Genomic DNA, 24566 nt, shown 5'->3' on the forward strand with positions numbered 1-24566 from the left:
AGGGAAGGAGAGAAAGATTTAAGAGAAAAGAGGAAGTATAGACAGTAGATAGTAACGTCTACCTCTCAGTGTCTAAGAAGTATAGATTATGAATAAATCGAAAAAAGTAGGAAATTGCGAAACAAGCAGATCCGAATGCAAGTCCCAAACTGGGGGTTGTCGTTAGAGGCGTGAGTCAAACCTTCAGTCCTAGGGTTCCTATTAGGGGGAACCATGGAATATATAGCGAGTAAAGTAATACAGCCTGATATTACAGTAGTATCATGTGAACTCAACTTAAATGTCGTTCTAAGATATGAACTGAGACATTCTATATAGTGGAAGAATGGCACCTAAAACTCTATTTAGATATATCTAATTATATGCAGAAAGAAATAAGTAAGCATCTGCAAACTGTCTCTCATCAGGGAAGACAAGATTCATTTCAGGAGCTCATACGATTGGCAGGTTCCTTTCCCATCTGGCTGCATCACCATCAAGTTCCTGATCCATTGAACGCCTTCTGTGACGTGCTGAAACTCTCTGTGGCAATGGTGGAGCAGATGGACAGTCAGATATATGGATTCCGTCACGTTTTGTTCAAGATTATTGTAATTGTTCTTGTATGTGTACCCCTTTTTCACATGTAAAGCGCCATGGCGCAATAATAATAAATAATAATAATACTTCTGGTAATATCCAGGACATCACAGAATGGTCTCATGTCGCTTGGATCTTTAAAAGTATACAATGTTCAATTTTTTCGGACTTGCAGCTGGAAAGGGTACCACAGGAGTACAACAGGCCATTTTCCCATACAGTATCAAGTAGGGGTTTTAATACCCTTCTTTTAGCAAGTGTCATTCAGGATAGATCTGTGAGCAATTGTATGCTTTGTTCATTGAAATCACCAGGACAAAAATGTATGTGACAGATAATGTCCCTTGGACGCTCAGGATCTGGGCCATGATTGTCTAATGTACGGTGCGCCCTGTCAGTCTTCAGCCTTATCAATAGGGTCACCAAGGATATTATTAAATAATGTCTATAGTGTTGTCATGATCTCTTGTGCATTGATGCTTTCAGATATACACCTTATCCAGATATTATTGTGATTTTCTTGATCATCAACCATATTAAACAGATGGTTTATTTACTGGCTGTGAAGATCCAGTGTTAGTTTCTGAGCATTTTGATGGCCTCTAACTTGTACGACATCAGCCTCTAATCTCTGTACCTTGTCAGTAAGCTGTGACAGGATAGAAGTGAGGGGACGTATTTCAGTTTTTTATGTGGTCTCCAGCGTTTGTATATATTGCTCCATCTATTGTTTAGTAGGGATAGATGCAAAATATGAAATAAAAAATCAATTATAGCGTCCCCCATATCAGAATCCCCTGTGGCTCAGGGTGGGGAGTAAATTTCCCTGTGAAGCATGCATTGCTCAATCTGTGGGCTTCGGTTAGAGTAGAGGGAGATTTGTGGAGCTGTTTTCTTGTGAGGCCTACATATTGAGGGAAACTGGTGCAGGACTTACAGACCTGTCTAGCATCATGAGGGTTAAGACTGCTTCCTTTTCCAAGCTGAGATGAGGCAGTAATGGCTCCGGAGCAGGAAGATAAGACTTTCAATAAGAAACACTGCATGTCAGACATGCTGACGGAGGTGGAGAACCTCAGACTAACCTCGGATCTCTTCTTTCTTTCCCATATCGGAAGTCATGTTTGAGGCTGTTTATAATTCCCCCAGGAACACGGTCTGAAGAGAGTGCTCTCAGTGTGTGCGTTCTCTCAGTGCTATGTCCATGCCATGTCCCTCCTGTTGATGTTCAATACGTCCAAAGGCGGCATTGATTGGGAGCAGGATTGTGTGATGTAACAACCTTATGTGAGCCCCGGGAACGCGTGTTGTGACACCAATGGAACAGCGCCAGAACGGGAGCTGTGTATGAGTGTTTTTATTTTATCAAGGCCAAACATGAGGAATGAGAAATAGTTGTCCTAATAGTGGACAATCCCTATAAGAAGATACAATTTTCAGTTAAAAATGAAAAAGGCTTCTCCCCTGTGTGACTTCTCTGAAGTTTGTTAAGACTTGATTTCCGTGTAAAACATTTCTCACATTCAGAAGAGGAAAAAGGTTTCTCCCCTGTATGAGTTCTCTGGTGCTTAACCAAATCTGATTTCCGGCTAAAACATTTCCCACATTCTGATCAGCAAAAAGGCTTTTCCCCTGTGTGAGTTCTGTTGTGCGTAACAAAACCTGATTTCTGGCTAAAACATTTTCCACATTCTGAACAGGAAAAAGGCTTCTCCCCTGTATGAGTTCTCTGGTGTATAACCAAATCTGATTTCCAGCTAAAACATTTCTCACATTCTGAACAGGAAAAAGGCTTCTCCCCTGTGTGAGTTCTCTGGTGCTCAACCAAAACTGATTTCCGGCTAAAACATTTTCCACATTCTGAACAGGAAAAAGGTTTCTCCCCCGTGTGAGTTCTCTGGTGATCAACCAAATCTGATTTCTGGTTAAAACATTTTCCACATTCTGAACAGGAAAAAGGCTTCTACCCTGTATGAGTTCTCTGATGTCTATCAAGATGCGCTTTCTGGAAAAAACATTTCCCACATTCTGAACAGGAAAAAGGCTTCTCCCCTGTGTGAGTTATATAATGTCTGATAAAACTTGACTTCAATGTGAAATATTTTCCACAATCTGAACAAGAAAATGGCTTCTCTCCTGTGTGAATTGTCTGATGGTTATCAAGATGCACTTTCTGTTTAAAACATTTCCCACATTCTGAACAGGAAAAAGGGTTCTCACCTGTGTGAGTTCTCTGGTGCCTAACCAAATCTGATTTCTGGCCAAAACATTTTCCACATTCTGAACAGAAAAAAGGCTTCTCCCCTGTGTGAGTTCTCCAGTGATTAACCAAATCTGATTTCCGGCCAAAACATTTTCCACATTCTGAACAGGAAAAAGGCTTCTGCCCTGTGTGAGTTATATAATGTCTGATAAAACTTGACTTCAGTGTGAAATATTTTCCACAATCTGAACAAGAAAATAGCTTCTCTCCTGTGTGAATTGTCTGATGGTTATCAAGATGCACTTTCTGTTTAAAACATTTCCCACATTCTGAACAGGAAAAAGGCTTCTCCCCTGTGTGATTTCTCTGGTGCCTAACCAAATCTGATTTCTGGCCAAAACATTTTCCACATTCTGAACAGAAAAAAGGCTTCTCCCCTGTGTGAGTTCTCCAGTGATTAACCAAATCTGATTTCTGGCCAAAACATTTCCCACATTCTGAACAGGAAAAAGGCTTCTCCCCTGTGTGATTTCTCTGGTGCCTAACCAAATCAGATTTTTGGCCAAAACATTTTCCACATTCTGAACAGAAAAAAGGCTTCTCCCCTGTGTGAGTTCTCCAGTGATTAACCAAATCTGATTTCTGGCCAAAACATTTCCCACATTCTGAACAGGAAAAAGGCTTCTCCCCTGTGTGAATTCTCTGGTGTATAACCAAATCTGTTTTCCGGCTAAAACATTTCCCACATTCTGAACAGGAAAAAAACTTCTCCTCTGTGTGAGTTCTCTTGTGCTTAACCAAATCTGATTTCTGGCTAAAACATTTTCCACATTTTGAACAGGAAAAAGACTTCTCTCCTCTGTGAGTTGTCTGATGGTTATCAAGATGCACTTTCTGTTTAAAACATTTCCCACATTCTGAGCATGAAAAAGGCTTCTCCCCTGTGTGAGTTCTCTGATGTCTAATTAAACTTGAATTATCTGTAAAATATTTTCCACATTCTGAACAAGAAAATGGCTTCTTCTGCTTGTGACTTCTCTGATGATTAACAAGATTTGATTTCTGGTTAAAACATTTCCCACACTTGAAACAAAAAAATATATTCTCTGCTGTGTGAATGTTTTGATGTTTAAAAAAAGACTTTTCAAGGGAAAAACTATTTCCATATTCTGAACAGAAAAATGGCTTCTTTGCTTTAGGAGCAGTTTGTTTTTTAATGCTTATTTCGTGACTTTGATTTTCCTTAGTGTTCGGTAATGAATCAGAAGACAGGACCTGTTTCAAAGTATCAGATGATTGATCTTTGCTGTGAAGGGATGATGGTAAATCTGGAGTAATGGCATTCACTTCAATTGTATCCTGTGTGATCTCAAGGTCATCTGATTTAAAAATTGAAGATGTCAGCTGTCCCTCTGATCTCCTGGTACAGTCATCTGCCAAGAAGAAAACCAAGAAAAAAAATCAGCCTTACTAACAACAAATCAGATAACAAATGCATTAGCATTTTAGTGTTTCTTGGGTGTACTGGAGTGTCTGTCTATGTGGGGTGCACTTATATAGTGCTAGGCAGCCCTCCTGATCTAATAGTATGGGCAACATCACTAGTTACTCTCTACAAGGAGAAAGGTTACCCCTTAGACCTCAGTCCAGAGCCTCTCACCAGCCAAATCAGTTCTCATACTTTGCACTGACGAGGGCCAACAGCCCGAAACTCCGCGTCTGCAAATTGAGATTCTGATTTGGCTTTTATCCTAAGTCATATTGCACGACTCGTTAAAGGGTTGATTGTGACTAGAAGGATTTCTGCTTCCAATAGGTGGCGCTATAGAGTTCAAGTCCTCTTTTTCTCTGAAGAGGCAATTTACATCTGCCAAGAATAAAACCAATTATTTATGAATAACATATCCTTAAAATTTATATTGTTGAATATTTCTAATTAAACTCTCCGTAAAAATGCACTTTATGTAAAAGTATCATTATTTACTAAGAAAACATCACAGAAAAAAATCAGTCTTACCAACACCAAATCAGATAACAAATGCATTAGCATTTTAGTGTTGGTTGGAGTGTACTGGGGTGTCTGTCCATGTGGGGTGCACTTATATAGTGCTGGGCAGCCCTCCTGATCTAATAGTATGGGCATCATCACTATCCTAAGCCAGACACTGTGCATCACACCTACCTGTGTGACTGGCGTCCTATACAAGCTTCATCTGTGTGCATCTTTAATACTAGGCAACCACCCCCTCCATGAATTGGTCGGTTTGTGAGTGGTTGCTCCACCAGTATTTTGCACCTGCACTGCCCCCACCTTTATCATGGGGGTCTGCGGCATCCTGCTAGTGCATTTGTTATATGATTTGGTGTTGGTAAGGCTGTATCTTTTTCTGTGATTTTTTTTATTTTGCCCTATGTTAGCCGTCATTATTCACCAAGATAATAACAGTTCACAGTCTAATAGAAAACCTCATAGGATGAACCAGTGGATCGTAGTGTTCAACTGTTAATTCTGCCTCCCAAATGTGGAATAAAAAGCCACCAAACAATGTTATGTAGGTAAAAATAATATCAATAATAACTTCTACTCATCTCACAAAAAACAAGTCCCCACTCAGGTCCATCATCTGTCAATGGAAAACCAGAGGTTTCCACATTATTAGTGGCTCAAAGGCTTTTGAAAAGCAACATGGCTTCTATAAACCAATCCAGCAATATCCACTCCCCCAAAGTCAAATTTCACCCTAATTTTCACTCTCCAACATCCACTGCATGCTAATTTCCAGAAAGTGCCTGTGGAATCAAAATAGTCACTACTCCTATAGATTATATCACTGAGGGTTATAATTTCCAAAATGAAGTCACTTTATGGGGATTTCTACTGCTCTGGTTTTTGCAATTTGGCCACATTAGGGCTTCTGTAAATGGTGGGTCCCATCTCCTCTGGGATCTGCTCCTGCGACGTCTGCTTATCTCACCAGGAGCCGCCTTATTCATCCTGCAGGTGGCGCTGGTGATGGAAGAGACGTCAGAACCAGAAGCTCTGGGCGGCGCAGGCTCTGCGCAGCCAGTAAGATTAGAGTGCCTGGGACCAGTAGTACCATCCAGTCTGGCAGTATGGGTGTGTGCTGTCCACCTGGAGTAATCTGCTCCCTGCTTCAGCCAATTGGAAAGCACCGCACCCTACTAAAGCTCAAAGCATATTGCCAAAAGCTAAAACACAGCAAAATAGGGCAGCAGTGTGTACCTGCCCAGATCTTCAGAACTAAATACACTACCAGGATGCAGCAAACCCACATAAAGATGGCGGCTACACAGGTGCAGAATACTGATGAGACAATCACTCACAACCTACCATTTCATGGAGTGGGTGACTGCGTAGTATTTGAATTGCACACAAAAAGGCTTGTATATGGAGCTGTTCACACTTGGATAGTGCACAGTATCCGACTTACAGCCTATTAGTTACGGCCATACTATTAGATTAGGTGGGCTGCCCGGTACTATCCAAGTGCACTCCATGGGAACAGACACAGTTTACAATGCCCGCACTGATGGGCCTGGCTGCACCCGGGGATAAAAAAGTGCAAAAATGCATATATATAATATATGGATAGTACCGGGCAGCCCGCCTAATCTAATAGTATGGGCGTAACTAATAGGCTGTAAGCCGATACTGTGCACTACCCAAGTGTGAACAGCACCCTTTACAAACCTTTTTGTGAGTAATTCAAATACTAAGCAGTCACCCCTCCATGAAATGGTAGGTTGTGAGTGATTGTAGGTTGGTTGTGAGTGATTGTAGGTTGGTTGTGAATGATTGTCTCATCAGTATTTTGCACCCGTGTAGCCGCCATCTGTATGTGGGTATACTGCACCCTGGTAGTGCATTTAGTTCTGAACATCTGGGCAGGTAAACATTGCTGCCCTTTTTTGCTGTGTTTCTTCTTGAATATTGGGGGAATATTGGGGGCTTTGCTTTTTGTGCATATTACCAGAAGCTGCCAGATACAGCCTTGTTCTCCTCTGGTTCAGTCCTCTGCGCTCAGCCCCCGGCTTGTGTATTTGTTTCCTGTTGTGACCTCGGCCCATTTACTGACTACTCTTGTGTGATTTTCTATTTTCATTGACCTCCATGTTGTGACCCGGTTAAGTGACTATTCTTCTTGCCATTTCACTCAATAGAACAGCAGGAAACACTGTGGCCCAAGCCTAGGGGTCTCTGTCTAAGTCCAAATCCATGTAGAGGGGTTAAAGGGTGATGAGCAAGGCAAACCCTGAGATCTGGAAAATGGAGTAGATGACGCCAAGCCTGTTTGTGGTAGCCATCTTTTGCGCTGCCAGGTGACCATGAACAGTGTCCCCAATACATTGTGTCTGCAAACTATTCGAGCAAGATCTATATTCAAATAGCTAAATGTCGCTCCTTCCCTTCTTAACCTGCCATGTGCCCAGACAGTAGTGTGCAACCGTATATAGGGGATTGTCGGATTCAAGAGAAGTTGGAAAATAATTTGTAAGGTCCATTTGTTTCCTATTATTCTTTGTGAAGAATTCCAAAGTTATCACCAGATAAAGTGACACATGTCAGATTTGAAAAATGGGCCCAGATAGGAACACAAAACTGGCTACAAGAAGGGGTTAAATCAGAGTATTTTGGGCACTAACTACTGTAGTCAAAACTGTGACTATAGACAATAACACATCTACTGAAATGATCAAACTCAACAGTCTTCATCAGTAAGTAGTGAGTAACTAGCGGTGAAACCTCTCTGTGGTAATTGGAGTATGGGGCTCGGTGGCTCTTGGGAATCTAAACTATCGTAAGGGACAATATTTTCTGTCAGATGAGTTTCAAGAAGAAATATTAGACACTCAAAGAGAACTTTTTATAATAGTGCAGAGCTGAGGCGTCTTAAATTTAGCTTAGAGATAGATCATGGCACAGGTGTAATGTTTTTTTGTTTAGTTTGTCACAATCCTGTTTGAAGTTAGTTTTAAAAAAAAAAATGAAAAGTCAGGATAAAGGGAAACTCTGTTGTTATTGTACAGAAATTCACACTTGGCCTCACTGCAAATTTAATGTTGTCGATCATAAAAGTGAAGTTTGGCCAGAAAGACTGGACCTGGTCTTGTAGGGACCATATGAGCACATTCATCAGCACAGAAGGGAGAGAAGGTAGATTCATCCAATAAGATATCAGGGATCTAGGAAGCCAACAGCATCATTACCCTCCGCTTTCTCTTAGAGGCCCATCATGATATTTTACTTCAAGTGATTTTCTAACTTGTCATCAGGTAACGGTCAGCATCTTCTAATCCCAGGGGGGAGGTGGATCCTCCAGGTTGTAAGTTCTATAGAAAAGGGCTTTCAGTGCCCAAAATCATCTGAACAGTTTTGGGTGGAGGAGAATGTTGTGGTCTAGAGGCAAAATGGTGATCACACGATTGTGATACAGCCAGACTACACCACCGATAAAGCAGCCACAGCCGGTGACTAAGAAGAATCTGTGACTTCTCTGCATTTAGTGTTTACTAGTGATGAGCGAGTACCGTAATATTCGTAATCGCTATACTCGCTATATATATAGTACTTTGTAATAATTGCGTATTCGTTCAGAATAGCGAGTACAATGTAAGTCAATGGGAAATGCGAATAATTTTCTGCTGGACCCTACAAAGGGGCCTGAGGAAAAGATGATGGGAAAGTGAAATGGATGGGAAAGTGATGAAACAGAATGGGAAGAGCCTGGAGAATGAGCCTGAATGCATTTCTGACTCACATATGGTTTCTGGGGATAAGTTTGTCGCAGTGTTACGCCACTTTTACAGACACACAAGAACAACTACCAAACTTAACCTAAATTGAATTTAACAGGCCAAAAAGGTTAAGAAACAGTTTTTCCTGCACAATCACTTGTATATAAGGCTAAATAAATCAGAGAAACCAAAAAATACCCCTTTTAGCGTTTGTTCACACATAATGTTGTGGCTTTTTTTCGCCTTTTACAATTGGGAGGGCCCTGACTTATACATTTTGTAGGTCCGTCTGTCATACATCATCTTTAGTGCGCTATTCCCCAGCACTTTACAAGCACAGCTAGAAAGTATCAGTATGTATGTAGATATTTGACCTGAGAGGCCTCAGGTGGCTCTGTAACATGCGTTTTGGAGGGACAGCTATTACTTAGACATTTGGGCGGTCCCTCCATCATTGACACTCAGATAGTGGAATACACATTCCATAGCAGTTTACAATATGCTCATTGTAGCATTGGGCTTGACCCTCCTCCTCCACCACCATGTGAGACTCGGGCCCTAAATTCAAATGTTCAGATCGCCTGCAGTAAGCAGGAAAGCTGAGTTTTGTGAGAGCCCTTGTGTGGCCCTGTAACAAACATTTTGAAGTGCCCTCCTCTAGAAATTTTGGAGTTGTCTCTTGTGTACACTTGAGAGTGCCCTCACTTATTCATACTGTAGGGCCCTCATTATTATTTAACTAATTTAAGGGCAGAGACTACAGAGAAAATGGCCAAGATACATGGAGTACTAGAAGGTAGCAGTGAGTGCGGACTACGACCCTCAGGTATGGCTGAACTCAGTGAACCGTAAAAATAAAACTGCACTAGTCAACTCGATGACAAGCTCAAATATATCACTTGTGCAAGTCACTGGACAAAGTATTTATGGTGCCCCCCCTCCAGGATGGGTTGGTGAAGCTTCTTAGAGATTGGCTTAGAGATTTTGATTGTCAATATTCCCCAGATTATATAGCAGGAGAAGACTTCTTGATACTGTACTACTTGGTCCAGTAGAATGTGCATCGTATTTCCAAAAAATACTCCTGGGGCTGGGGGCTGTGTCATAGGTGCAGGAAGATTGCATGACAAGGGCCTCCCTTGACAAACATTACCTACGATGGAGTATTGTAGTAGTTGTGATCCTCAATTTAAGTTTTCAGAGGGCCATCAGTCGGTCATCAACAATCAGTGTAAATTTCTATTGAATATGTATCCCCTATCTCACAATGTGACACAACCTGTGAGAAGGGCCTCCAATGACAAATATTAGTTTGGAAGGACTACTGTACATTCCAGATTTGTCCACTGCACAATGTGCATATGGTTTGTGAAAATTAGGCCTATTGGCTAAGTCATGGTTGACGCAGGAAGCCACCATCCCAAGGGCCTCCAATCACAAATAGTAGTTAGGTTGGAGTAGGAATACTGTCCTGGTTTGTCCACGGCACAATGTACATAGGATTTGTAAAAATTAGCCCTATTGGCTGTGTCCCGGTTGACTCATTATTTTGGCTGTGCCTTTGACAGCTAGCTTGGCTTGTGCCATCAACATCTGAAAATCTGTCAACAAAACCCAAAATGCCAAAAAAGCCTGTTGTTAAGGGACGTGGACGTGGTGTTGTCAGTGGTGCGCGAGAAGCCACTCAGTCTGTGTCAGGTCAGAAGAAGCTTGATGCATCCACAATGTTCCTGGAAAAAGTTCCCGGTCTGGAACGTAAACATGTGTGGAAGCCACAAGAGCGAGAGCAGATTCTGTCTTGGATAGCAGACAAGGCCTCTACGCATTTGTCAAGCAGCACCAAAACTTCCACGACCACACAGTCTACTGTGGATACACAGAAGGCTGGCCCTTCCAATCCTGAAGCTGGTTCTCCTTCCTCCCACCATTATCAGTCACAGGAGACATATGACCCCAAGCTTGGCCACTCCGAGGATCTGTTTGGTACGTATCCTTTGGTTGGCTCTGGCCTATCACCATGCAGCATTGAAGAGGGACAAGAGGTGGCGGCGTGCGTTGATGCTCAAGTATTTTAGGACCTACAACCAGAAGAAAGCCACTTGGAGGAACGTCATTTACTGTCTCCAGAGGTGGAGGCTGATGATGATGAGACACAGTTGCCATCAGGTCAGCCTACAATATCAACTGGGAAGGAGGATGAGATAGAAGACGACGTGGTCGATGATGAGTCCACTGATCCAACCTGGACCGTTGGCAGCAACACAGAGGAAGATGGACCAACACAGGCACCAAGGGGTCGTGGTTTGCCCAGAGTAAAAACTGGGTCAACTGTTCCCAAGAGCACCCCCGCTGTGCGCCAAGTCAGGGCAAGAGGGTGTTCAGCTGCTGTGTGGAATTTTTTTTTCTAAAAGTCCTTCAGAGAAAAACATTGTTGTCTGTAGCATCTGCAATACCAAGTTGAGCAGAGGCCAGCGCAAAGGCAACCTGAGCACAAAGAGTATGAGAAACCACATGGCAGCCGAGTAGGTGGGCGGAACACCAAGGTACCAAATCTGCGTCTGCGGGTCAAACCAATAATAATAATACTCTTTATTTATATAGCAACAACCTATTCCGCAGCGCTTTACAATTCAGAGGTTCAAATTCAACAGTCATAAGTAACATAGCTAAAGATAATATAATAATTAAAGGAAAAATAATGATGACCCTGCTCATAAGAGCTTACGATCTACAATGAGGTGGGGGGTGACACAAAGGACAGGGACTTATTTACAATGATGGTCCAGTCATCTTGAGGGGATGAGGGATAGACAAAGGTTGCATAAGCTGATCACCAGCCAGTATCTGTAGTGCTTTTGGGTTCCGTGGAAACTTATGCCATGTCGCCTGGGCTATGTCCTTCAGAATCTGCTGTTCAAGAAGCAGGCGCTCATACCTCCTGCCCACAAGCTGCGGTTGCTCACACGCAACAAACATCAACCACATCCACTTCCTTGTTCCAGCAAAGTGTCCAATTGTCCGTGCCTGAGAGCTTGGAAAGAATGCGTAAATGCCCAGCCACGCACCCACAGGTACAAATACTAAACTCGCACATTGCCAAATTGCTAGCTATGGAGATGTTGGGCTTGTGGGAACACAGTCTTCCATGATCTCTTGGCTGTGGCTGCCCCACGATACAGTGTTCCCAGCCGCCACTATTTTGCCCGATGTGCCGTCCCTGCATTACACAAGCACGTGTTAAACAATCTGAACCATGCTCTCACCAACACCGTAACTGGGAAGGTCCACCTAATAACAGACACCTGGACAAATTGTTGTGTACAGGGGTGATACATTTCTGTCATGCCACACTGGGGGAACCTGGTGGAGGGTGGGACAAAGGCGCAAACTGGAACATCACACATCCCACCCACGCTAAGAATAGCGGTTCCAACTTCTGTCAGGGTCTCCACCTATTCAAATTCCACTTCCTCTCTCCCCTTCTCCTGCTCCTAATCCTCTGCTGAATTATTCTCCCCATCACTGCCAAGCTGGGACCTGTGCAGTAGTGCATCGGCAAAGTGGCAAGACGCTCTGCTGAAGCTGATCTGTTTAGGTCAGAAAGCACAAACTGCAACAGAGCTGCGACAAGCTGTAAAACAACAGACCAATCAGTGGCCTCTGGTCGTCTGCGATAATGGGCGTAACCTGGTGGCGGCTTTAAAGATCGGCAAGCCGGTACACGTGCCATGCATGGCTCACGTGCTGGACATAGTTGTTCAGAAATTTCTGAAAACTTTCCGTGACTTCCTGTACCTACTTGAGAAGGTGAGCCATATTAGCGCCCATTTCCGCCATTCCTCTACTGCTTTTGCTGCTTTTACAGTGCTGCATAAGCGCTTGAATTTGCCAAGTCACCGACTCATTTGCGGCCTGCCCACGCGGTGGAACTCCACCTATCTTAGGTTTGCGAGGATTAGTGAACAGCAGAGGGCAGTAGCTGAATACCAGCTTCAGCATGCTGGTCAGACTGAGAGTCAGCCACCACACATAACATCTGTTGAGTGGGTGTGGATCGCTGACATTTGTGAGGTTGTTGAGAACTTTGAGTACTGCACCAGCCTTGTGAGCGGTGATCAGGCTATTATCAGCGTAACCATCCCGCTACTGTGTCTCTTGAAACAATCACTGCATAATCTCAAAGAGAAAGCTTTAAGTGCCCAGAATGTTGATATGGAGCCAGATTTCCCAATGGGTGATACTACCCAGCCCAGCCAATATTCTGAGGCAACATTGGGTGAAGAGGGGGAGGATGAGGAGGAAGAGGACTTGTTTTTCTGTGCTACCGAGGGGTAATGCTACAGAGGGGACACCCAACCCAAGCTTCATGTCTGCCCAGCCTGGATGGGCTGGAGAGGAGGAGGTGGTGGAGGAGGAGGAGGCGAGTCAGCGTGAGGAGAGGGTGGGTACTGTTTCTACTGTTGGGGACACAGAACATTTGCCTTTTTGCAGCTTGACCCACATGGCACAGTTCATGTATAAGTATCTGTGGCAAGACCCTCGCGTGATACACATTTTATCCAACAGTAATAATAATAATAATAATAATTTTTATTTATATAGACCAGCACAACAGTAAAGGCTATCTGTGCCTGTAACAATGCCAAGGAGGAATAAGTTGCAGAACATGGTCAAGGGGTACTTAAGTGACCATCCGTGCGTCCTTTCTGACACTTCAGTTCCCTTTAATTATTGGGTGTCTAAGCTAAACACTTGGCCGACCTCTCCTTATATGCCTTGGAGGTGCTGGCCTGCCCGGCTGCTAGTGTGGTGTCTGAGCGTGTTTTCAGTGCCGCTGGGGCAATCATCACTGATAGGCGCACACGCCTCTCCACGGAGAATGCAGACAGACTTACTCTGATTAAATTCAACAAGGACTGGATATCTCCACAGTTTGTAATGCCTCCAGATGACAGCAAGCCAACCTAAATTCACCAAAAATGCAGATTCATGCTACTGCTGTTAACGTCAACCCCTTCCCATAAGAACCCGTTTCCTTCCTTCGTCAACCATGACTCAGCCCATAGGGCTAATTTTTACAAACTCTATGCGGATTGTGCAGTGGACAAACCAGGACAGTATTCCTACTCCAGCCTAACTACTATTTGTGATTGGAGGCCCTTGGGATGACGGCTTCCTGCGTCAACCATGATTCAGCCCATAGGGCTAATTTTTACAAACCCTATGCAGAATGTGCAGTGGACAAACCAGGACAGTATTCCTACTCCAGCCTAACTACTATTTGTGATTGGTGGCCCTAGGGATGGTGGCTTCCAAAATAGTGGTTAAAATGGCCTGGTGCGTGCTTTGTAGCAAGCGGTGGGAAAAGTTTGGACTACTGCTTTGTGTAGGGCACAAAATGCTTTTTTAAGTGGACTAATATGGACAGAAGGCAGGCTGACACCCCAAAATAGCGGTTAAAATGGGCTGGTGCATGCTTCTTTTGTAGCAGGCAGTAGGAAATGTTTGGACTACTGCTTTGCGTAGGGCACCAAACACCTTTTTAAGTGGACTAATGTGGACTGCAGAAGCCAGGCTCTGACCCCTAAAACAGCAGGGAAAATAGACCGGTGCTAAAAAAAAAAGGCAGCACAAAATGCTAGTTCTGTGTGTGCTGGAAAAATATTGCTTTGCCTCTGACAAGAGCTGTTTTAAGATGGACACTGAAAGAACACTAGCTAATACACTCCCTACCTAATACACAATCTCTCCCTCCCTGTTCTCTGATTTTGTTGTGTGCCTTCAGCTCTGAAAAGAGCTATTTTTTGGTGCGATTATGGAGCTAGTGAGCGGCTCCTTTAAACACAAAACTAGTATACACTGCAGGTAGCCCTTAAAAGGGCTTTTGTTTTATCAAGAGGCCTAAACACTCTCCCTAGCAGCTCAGCGATCTCTCCATAGGCTATTACAATGCAGGCTCCAGATCCAATGTGCACAAAATGGCGGCGGCAAGGCTTAAATAGACCCCATGACGCTGGGCAGCCAGCCAATCACAGTAATGCCACAACCAAGATGTCTGCGGCATTACTGTGATTGGTTAAGAAGCCCAGCATGTTTAGTGGCAGCAGAGAAGGCGCCAAAACTGCAGGGCGGGACATCCGAATATAGCGAGGTGAGTACACACATACTCGCAGAATAACGAGTAACCCGAATACCGTACTATCAGTGTGAAAAGCGAATATTAACAAATACACTCGCTCGTTACTAGTGGTTACTACTCACCTGTGTAGTCAGTTTTGGGTGGAAGAGAATGTTGTGGTCTAGAGGCAAAATGGTGATCACACGATTGTGATACGGCCGGACTCCACCACTGATAAAGCAGCCACAGCCGGTGACTGAGAAGAATCTATGACTTCTCTGCATTTAGTGGTCAGTACTCACCTGGGTAGTCATATGTAGGAATCTCCTCTTTACACCGCTCATCACCCCTCACATATGTCTCTGTAGTATTAATATGGGTCAGATCTTCACCCTGAAACAAATATTGTAAAAGTCACAAACAGATGAGAAGTCACATCTATGATCAACTCTAATCCTGCCATCTCCACCGTTCTCATTACACAAATAGAAAACACATAATACTGGTGGATAAAACAAGACTGAACACAAGACCTTCACAGCCGTCTACACATCATAGGGGAGATCTCATGACACTTTCTCTCCATCTACCTGATGATCCTGAGGAACATTGGGATCTTCTTGTTTACAGTCCAGTGGAAGAAGAGGACGTGGACATCTCTCTGGTGTTGTCCTCTTACTGGATAGATCTGGAGGAAACACATACAGGGACTGAATTAATTCTTTACATACAGATAATTATAGGCCGTGTGTATTTAGTCCTGTCTCTTACATGGAGATGTGAGGGGCTGGGGAACCTCCATCATGATGTCTTTGTACAAATCTTTGTGTCCTTCTAAATACTCCCACTCCTCCATGGAGAAATAGACAGCGACATCCTGACATCTTATAGGAACCTGACACATACAATGATACAGTCATCCCCCCGATCCCTTCATAGCGTTACTGTATAATGTCCCAGCATTCCCAGCAGTGTCACCTCTCCAGTCAGCAGCTCAATCATCTTGTAGGTGAGTTCTAGGATCTTCTGGTCATTGATGTCCTCATGTATCAGGGGATGAGATGGAGCCCCGGTGATTGGGCTCTGTGGTCTTCCCCATCCCTCAGACACAGGGGCCTGACAGCGCCCACTAGAGGTCTTCTTCACTATTGTGTAATGCTGGTTATGGAGAGACAAATTATTAAATCTCACTACAGACATTTCCAGAGTCCTCACCTCTCAAGTTCTGTCCATCTGTAACTCCCATAGATAAGAATGAGGTAATGTGACGTCATCAGAATCTCTCACCTCTCCAGTAAGTCGGAAGAGGATCTCTAGAGTGAGGCACAATATCCTCTCCGCCATCTTGTCTCTGTCCATACCCATCTTTGATGGGTCCATAAGGAAAATTCTCTTATATAGAAGATCTTCACTGAGAGCATCCGATATTGTAGAGACCTGAATGAGAAGATGATTAGCCAATGTAACATCATAAAAATACTGTGTAATTACACAATTACTGGAGATAATAAGGGAAAACATATGAGGAGATATATCATTTTACAGTATTTAGTTTTCTTCTTTACATCTAGTAATAAAACCTATATATTTTAGGCCACAGACAACAAGCAGTTTCTTCCTTGGAGTCTGTAGCTGAACTCGTTTCTCAAAGACTCATCTTCCATAATGCTAATTCTCGTCTCATTTACCGACACTGCAGTCGGCATTAGCAATACTGCAGGAGATATTCATTACACGTGACATGAGAAATAATTACTTCATGAATAGGACGACATCTTCATCTTCTACTACGGCTGTAGAAAGATATTTGGCTAGAGTGCTTCACTGACTACATCTCCACCGGTCGTCTATATGAATGTTTTCCGTCTTCCCCGGACTGTAATCTTCTATCACATTAGATCTCATGTCTGATTCACACACAGAAGTTTGAGGCTTTCACACATGGTAAGGTTTTTAATATTATACAGAGTAGGACTATCTCGAATGGGTGCACCTTGCTATGGTGGGATAGCTTTCATGCTATTTTTGATCAAAAACAGTGTTGATAAGAACCCTAATTTATTTAAATGCACTTTTGCTTTTTATTTATTTATTTACAGTAGGGTTTATGATAATTTTTCTTTATAGTTTTTTTCTGATTTATGGCCATAGTAAACATGCGTCTATGTGCTGCATGGATACCAATTTAAACCAAGCTCAAAATCTGTGTTTTTTCACGGGCACCATAGTGGCCGTATGGGCCGACGCTATGGATGATACACCCCCTAACTATCCAACTATCATTTGGTAAAAATCTCATAGGTCCTGGATTCATTAGTACCTGCACCAAGAATGGGGCTAAGTGAGTATTTATTAAAGGGAATCCACTTCAACGACTACCCCACGGCTGATTAAAGGGAATCTGTCACTCACTGGGACTTATCTGACCTCTAATATGGGCATACAGGTGATAGAAATGTGAATCTATACTTACCTGTATGGCCCATATTAGAGGTCTGTTTGCTGTGAAAAGGCTTTTTATTCAGTGAAGATTCCGATGCTTGCGGGCCGGGAAGAAATGCTCTGTGACATGTAGTCACCATGTCCAGGTCCCGCGCACTTCACTTCTTACGGAAGGCACAGTGGTACTGTGTACTAGGCAATCATAGTGCTGCAGGGATCTTGTGCACAGGCACTGGAGAGTCATGGTGACTTCCCGGCGCCTGGGCACAAGATCCCTTCAGTACTATAACTGCTTAGTACACAGTACAAGTTCGTCACTACCGTAAAAAGCGCGCAGTCGTGGGATCTGGACATGGTGACTGCACGTCACAGGGCACTGTGACGTGCAGGGGAGGTGGGAAATATTTTAATTAACACAGTAGGTGGGGATTTCTTCCCGTCCCCCGGCCAGCAAGCATTGGAATCTTCACTGAATAAAAAGCCATTTCACAGCAAAAGAAACTCTAATATGAGGCATAGATGTATAGATTCACATTGCTATCACCTGTATGCCCATAGTAGAAGTCAGATAAGTCCCAGGGGGTGACAGATTCCCTTTAATCAGCCGTGGGGTAGTCATAAAACCAGATACATATCAAGGTATTGTAAGGTGGCTAGTGGTCGCATAGTCGATGGGAGATATGTGTCACAGAGATGGCTAGTCTCTGTGATGTAACCCGGAGTGTTTCTCTAGGGCAGATAAGCACTAAGAGGATTGTTCGGTGCACCTGGGAGCCGGGTTACAGGTAGCTAGGAGAGAATGGGCGGGTCCAGCTACCCACATACCTCACCTCTGGGTGTGGTTAACAGCCTATAAAATGAAGGCTGTTGTTTGGCACATGGTCTGTGTGTTTGGAGGTAGACAGCCTCCTGTGTATGTTTGTCTTCAGACCAAGCCAGGACACTGGACGCTACCCCAGCTTGTGTGGCACACAGGCCTGGCTGAGCAGAGACCTGCTAAGGACATTTACTTTGTTTGCCTCATCTAAAGGCTATTTGCTTTTATGTTTGGCTTCTGGGTTTATGAAGCCATAAACCCACATGAACTTTTAAAGGAACATGCCTCATATTTTCCTCCCGTCGCATCCAAGTGAGTAAAACCCCTACTATATGTATAAAGAAAAGGGTATGGTACTCAGAAAATGTTTCAATAATCCACCTCAACGCATTTCCCCCAACAGGTTCATCAGGAGGCTTGATACTGGGATGATAATTCATGATGTTCAGCATAGTGTGCCTAATAGCCAGGTGTCCATGTTTAAATAGCCCAATTCATCCAAAACCCCTCCCAGACTAGGAGGCCCATTCCCATTCCTAGAGGTGAATTGTCACAGGATATACAGAATGGAGTCTGTCTACAATAATGTACTGCACCTACGCTACTTCTCATGAGCTAGAGGACCGATAATGTCCATCCCCTAGTGTGCATGTTGGGAAGTGACGTGCTTTACACTGAAATGCTAGATAAACTGATTGCGGCCAAGCCACTCATACCTGTGACTGCGCATGGCCGTAGTTATAATTCCACACCGGAGTGCATCTAGGATCATTGTCCACGATTGCGCATGCCCAGATGTCTGCACTCCACACCGGAGCACATATGATATTGGATTGCATTCCACCAACAGAAAAATCCTATCTCTGAGATCAGCGTCATGGGAGACTAAAAACAAGTATTGCACATCCTCCCATCATGCAATAGGCATGTAGATCTACTTTATCACTACAGAAAATATGGGATGGTGGCCCACAGTAAATTCCTAAATGATCAAATTTAACCCCCATTGCATAATTAGACATACACAAGGAACACCACACTTGTTAGTTACTTAATAGTATAAGTGGGATATAACTGATAAGAAATAATTCTGATATAGAAGCTCAGATCTCTCGATGAAGTAAAACAATATGTGAACCTCATTCACAGGGAACTGAGTAGCAATGGGTAGAGTATAAAATCCAAAAATGTAATCCAGAATGGGGCTGTATTCATACAAAACAGGCATAGAAAATTTGTTCATTCAGTCCCTTAGGGGCTAGTGAATCCAGTCTGGAAATCCACTCACTTTCCTTTTTGACTACACATGTATTGAGATCACCTCCTCTCACATTGGGTTTAACCATCTCAATGATGCAAAAGGAGATGTCTCTTGTTTCACCTCAATGTGCACTGTTCATGTGTCTCACTAATGGGGTGTCCCGACCATGGTGTATTTTGCCCAAATGCCCCCCACCCTCCTCCTATACTAACTCTTGGTCGTGCATACATAATCTAGGGGACAGGTGCATGTGGCCATATATAAAAGTCCTGAGGTTTTACAGTTGGAATAATCCCTCTGGAAAAAGATTTTACCTGTAGAGGAACTCGAGAAATATTTACATGGTCTCATCCAATTACATATACAACTTTCTCGAGGTTCTTCTATCCAGCCAAGTCCACTTGGGTGCAGGTTTTTATCGAAAATATGCACTAAACAGTCCCTAATTGACCAACCCTTTCTGAAACGTATTGTGGGAGTAGATCCCACAGCACCCTCAGGTCCAGGTCGGCCAGGGTTTTCTGAGGATATTAAAGATATGGTAACTCTGATTCTTTTAAGTTCCTATTACTCGTGTTATCCCATCTTTTTCTTGCTCTCTTGGTTAGCTATAGAGGAATGTCTGTCTCTCCCGATTTTCTGCAAACAATCGTGCGGAATCCAAAATGTACTGTTGGTACCCTTTTTTCATGAATCTGGTGTTCATGTCTATTGCCTGTATATTAAAATTTGTGACATTAAAGCAGTCTCTTCTCAACCGTAAAAATTGGCCCTTGGATATTGCTTTTTTTTAAGGAGGATGGGGTGGTGACTATCCCACTTCAATAGTTTATTAGTGCTTGCAGGTTTTTGATAGATGAGTGTCCCTATGGTCTTATCCCGTACTTTCTTGATTGGTACATTCAGGAAAGGCAACTGGTAATAGTTGAATTCTGATATAAATCTCAGGCCCACTCTATTGACGTTGAGTTCCCTAACAAATTCAATAAACTTTTCACTCGTCCCTGACCAGATTAGAAAAATTTTGTGAATATATCTATACCATACCCCAATATATGGATGCCACCACTTATGATCATCCCTGAATATTGTGGTTTCCTCCCACCAGCACAGGAATAGATTAGCATACGAGGGGGCACAGGGGCTCCCCATCGCAGTACCCCTGAGCTGGTGGAAGTACTTCCTGTCAAAAAGAAAGAAGTTATGAGTAAGAGTGAATTTTAGAAGATCCTCCATGAAGTCATTATGTCTGCTACACTCTATTGATCTCGATTTCAAGAAATGTCTTACTCCTCTGATACCATCCTCATGTGGTATATTACTGTACAAAGCCTCGATATCTAGTAAGGCCTGCTCCCCTACATGCCTGTATACATGCTCGAGGGTATACATGGAGGGGAGCAGGCAAAGGGAAAACCAACTCCAGAGGGATTATTCCAACTGTAAAACCTCAGGTGGTACTGGGGGAACATTTTACTGTGGGGGGCATCATACACACTGCATAAGGGGCATAATGGGGGCATTACACTGTGTGGGGGCATCATACATCCTGCATAAGGGGCATAATGGGGGCATTACACTGTGTGGGTGCATCATTCATACTGTATAAGTAGCATAATGGGGGCATTACACTTGTGGGGGCATCATACATCCTGCATAAGGGGCATAATGGGGGCATTACATTGTGTGGGGGCATCATACATCCTGAATAAGGGGCATAATGGGGGCATTACACTGTGGGGTAGTAAAGGGGTCCTGTACTATAAGAACAATACGTTTCCTCCCTTCCTGTCTCCATAGTTGAGTCGTATGTATCTATTACAGGAAACAGAACAAAAACCTTATGATTCTTATAAAGGGGCAACACAAGACCCCAAAAGAGTCTCCGTGCTGAAGGGGTTAATGCCCCCTGCGCCCAGTAATGGGGGTCTCCACATACCTCCACCTGCAGAGCCGCCACCACATATATGGCTGCTCTGTGCGCACAGGACCTGTGATGAGGTCACAGGAGGGGCGGAGTGAGGGGTCACATGATCAGGGGCCTCAGTGGATGCAGGACTCTGCTGTGCTGGTTGTCATGGTGCTGGATGAGCTGAAGTTTATGTGTGGGGTCAGGAGGGGTTTACAGTGTGGATGTAGCAGAGCCGTGTGTGTATGAGGTGTACCGAGCGGAGCCGTGTGTGTACGAGGCGTACGGAGCGGAGCCGCGTGTGTACGAGGTGTACGGAGCGGAGCCGCGCGTGTACGAGGTGTACGGAGCGGAGCCGCGCGTGTACGAGGTGTACGGAGCGGAGCCGCGCGTGTACGAGGTGTACGGAGCGGAGCCGCGCGTGTACGAGGTGTACGGAGCGGAGCCGCGCGTGTACGAGGTGTACGGAGCGGAGCCGCGCGTGTACGAGGTGTACGGAGCGGAGCCGCGCGTGTACGAGGTGTACGGAGCGGAGCCGCGCGTGTACGAGGTGTGCGGAGCCATGTGTTTGAGGTGTATGGAGCGGAGCCGTGTGTACGAGGTGTGAGGAGCCATGTGTTTGAGGTGTACAGAGTGGAGGCGTGTGTGTACGAGGTGTACGGAGCAGAGCCGCGTGTGTACGGAGCGGAGCCGCGTGTGTACGAGGTGTACGGAGCGGAGCCGCGTGTGTACGAGGTGTACGGAGCGGAGCCATGTGTTTGAGGTGTATGGAGCGGAGCCGTGTGTACGAGGTGTGAGGAGCCATGTGTTTGAGGTGTACAGAGTGGAGGTGTACGCTTGTACAAGGTGTGCGGAGCGGAGGCGCGCATGTACGAGGTGTGCGGAGCCATGTGTTTGAGGTGTATGGAGCAGAGCCGTGTGTACGGAGCGGAGCCGCGTGTGTACGAGGTGTGAGGAGCTGCCCACTTACTAAAGACTATGATACTTTTCCATCACTGTTACAAATATAACGCTTACATTGGAGTAAGAGTACAGTGAGGATTGGAAGGAAAGCAATATTGAATTGTGTGGATAAAACAAAAGCTTGTTTAAGGTTTATTCAAAAGTGGTTACAAAATAAGGAAAAAATAGTTCATAGCACAGAAAGAAGTATCAGGTTATAAGAGAGAAAGCAACATTCATAAGTTCTTAAGTATACAGCATGAGATGGTCCGTGGTGGAGATTCTCAAGGTATGAGACAGCTGCCCATTCATGTCTGGCTCTCCTTATATACCATCTCGCCTCATAGACATACATTGGAGATTATTTTTACAGTTTCATAACCCAATATCGCGACTTTCTGGTATATTAGTAGCTTCTACCATGTTAGAACAAAACTAGTAACTCATGGAATATGCCTTTTGGCTACGTGCACAATTACTTTATGTTGGTATATTTTAAACATATGGCTAGTGACCTTTAAGGATTATTAGTTATCCCCAAATAACCCATATAGACCAGAATCCTATAGGTCTGACGTACAGAACAGGTGTCTCTGCCAAGATCTTCAAAATAACCCCTCAATCTTTCTCTAAAAGTGTTTAAAACTAAACATGGTTCGAACCAAAGCTTCAAAGTTTCTTATTATGTATTTTTTTTTTATCATTAGAGATTAATATTTTACAGTCCCCCCTGATTATGATTTAAGAAATATCATAATCAATCCTAAACTCATTCTCTCACCATTCGTATCACATTCATTCTTTATTCTGATAACCTGGTATCAACACCTGTATTGAATGTCATCTGAGTTCCCAAAAACTTCTAAATTAAAAATAAAAATTCACTCAAAAGGTTATATATATTTTTTAACATTTCTCTTAAAAGACCATCTTCCTTTTTCATTTCTGTCTTTCTTTTAATATATTTTCTTAATTTTCCACATAAAAATCTGATAAAAAATGCTCAGCAAGATCAAAATAAATATGATTATGATTGGATTTGTTAATACATTTCCTGCTGCCATTTTTGCTGAAGACTGTGACCAACTAGTTACTGATCTTCCTAGATTTTTCCACCAAGATAAGGCTGACATACTTGTCCACTCATGTTCAATATCATTTAAATGGCCTTGTTCATGTCTGAATACAATTTCAGCTTCTTTTAGTTGTTTTGTTAACAAATTTAACAAACCCTTGTCTTTATCTCATTTGTCCACATATCCCAAGGGAAATTATATACACTGCTCAAAAAAATAAAGGGAACACTCAAATAACACATCCTAGATCTGAATGAATGAAATATTCTCATTGAATACTTTGTTCTGTACAAAGTTGAATGTGCTGACAACAAAATCACACAAAATTCATCAATAGAAATCAAATTTATTAACCAATGGAGGCCTGGATTTGGAGTCACCCCCAAAATTAAAGTGGAAAAACACACTACAGGCTGATCCAACTTTGATGTAATGACCTTAAAACAAGTCAAAATGAGTCTCAGTATTGTGTGTGGCTGACGTTGGTGGATGGAGCGAGACATGATGTTCCAGATGTGCTCAATCGGATTCAAGTCTGGGGAATGGGCGGGACAGTCCATAGCTTCAATGCCTTCATCTTGCAGGAACTGCTGACACACTCCAGCCACATGAGGTCTGGCATTGTCCTGCATTAGGAGGAACCCAGGGCCAACCGCACCAGCATATGGTCTCACAAAGGGGTCGGAGGATCTCATCTCGGTAGCTAATGGCAGTCAGGCTACCTCTGGCGAGCACATGGAGGGCTGTACGGCCCTCCAAAGAAATGCCATCCCACAGCATTACTGACCCACTGCCAAACCAGTCATGCTGAAGGATGTTGCAGGCAGCAGATCACTCTCTACAGCGTCTCCAGACTCTATCACGTCTGTCACATGTGCTCAGTGTGAACCTGCTTTCATCTGTGAAGAGCACAGGGCGCCAGTTGAGACTTTGCCAATCCTGGTGTTCTGTGGCAAATGCCAAGCGTCCTGCACGGTGTTAGGCTGTGAGCGCAACCCCCATCTGTGGACGTCGGGCCCTCATACCACACTCATGGAGTCGGTTTCTAACCGTTTTTGCAGACACATGCACATTTGTGGCCTGCGGGAGGTCATCTTGCAGGGCTCTGGCAGTGCTCCTCCTGTTCCTCCTTGCACAAAGGCGGAGGTAGCAGTCCTGCTGCTGGGTTGTTGCCCTCCTACGGCCCCTTCCACATCTCCTGATGTACTGGCCTGTCTCCTGGTAGCGCCTCCAGCCTCTGGACACTACGCTGACAGACACAGCAAACCTTCTTCCCACAGGTTGCATTGATGTGCCATCCTGGATGAGCTGCACTACTTGAGCAACTTCTGTGGGTTGTAGAGTCTGTCTCATGCTACCACGAGTGTGAAAGCACAACCAACATTCAAAAGTGACCAAAACATCAGCCAGAAAGCATTGGTACTGAGATGTGGTCTGTGGTCCCCACCTGCAGAACCACTCC

At 43.9% G+C, this 24566-nt stretch overlaps 2 protein-coding genes across 2 annotated transcripts; both read right to left on the reverse strand.

Moving 5' to 3' along the window:
* Positions 1–732: 732 nt before the first annotated feature.
* On the reverse strand, positions 733–15541 carry LOC141204976 (uncharacterized). Its single transcript, XM_073664018.1, has 4 exons — positions 15429–15541; positions 15248–15345; positions 14960–15050; positions 733–4215 (listed from the first exon to the last, which is right to left on the reverse strand). Exons 1-4 carry the CDS (start codon positions 15511–15513, stop codon positions 2543–2545), a joined length of 1947 nt encoding a protein of 648 aa, XP_073520119.1. The 5' UTR covers positions 15514–15541; the 3' UTR covers positions 733–2542.
* A 49-nt stretch (positions 15542–15590) lies between these two features.
* LOC141204952 (oocyte zinc finger protein XlCOF29-like) lies at positions 15591–21199 on the reverse strand. The gene is made up of 3 exons (XM_073663988.1): positions 21117–21199; positions 15945–16094; positions 15591–15815 (listed from the first exon to the last, which is right to left on the reverse strand). The coding sequence occupies exons 2-3, from the start codon at positions 16035–16037 to the stop codon at positions 15591–15593; spliced, it is 318 nt and encodes a 105-aa protein (XP_073520089.1). The 5' UTR covers positions 16038–16094; positions 21117–21199.
* Positions 21200–24566: the final 3367 nt, after the last annotated feature.

This window comes from Phyllobates terribilis, unplaced genomic scaffold (assembly GCF_046119375.1).
Source record: "Phyllobates terribilis strain yellow unplaced genomic scaffold, ASM4611937v1 Scaffold_136__1_contigs__length_4911898, whole genome shotgun sequence".
Classification (NCBI taxonomy): Eukaryota; Metazoa; Chordata; class Amphibia; order Anura; family Dendrobatidae; genus Phyllobates; species Phyllobates terribilis.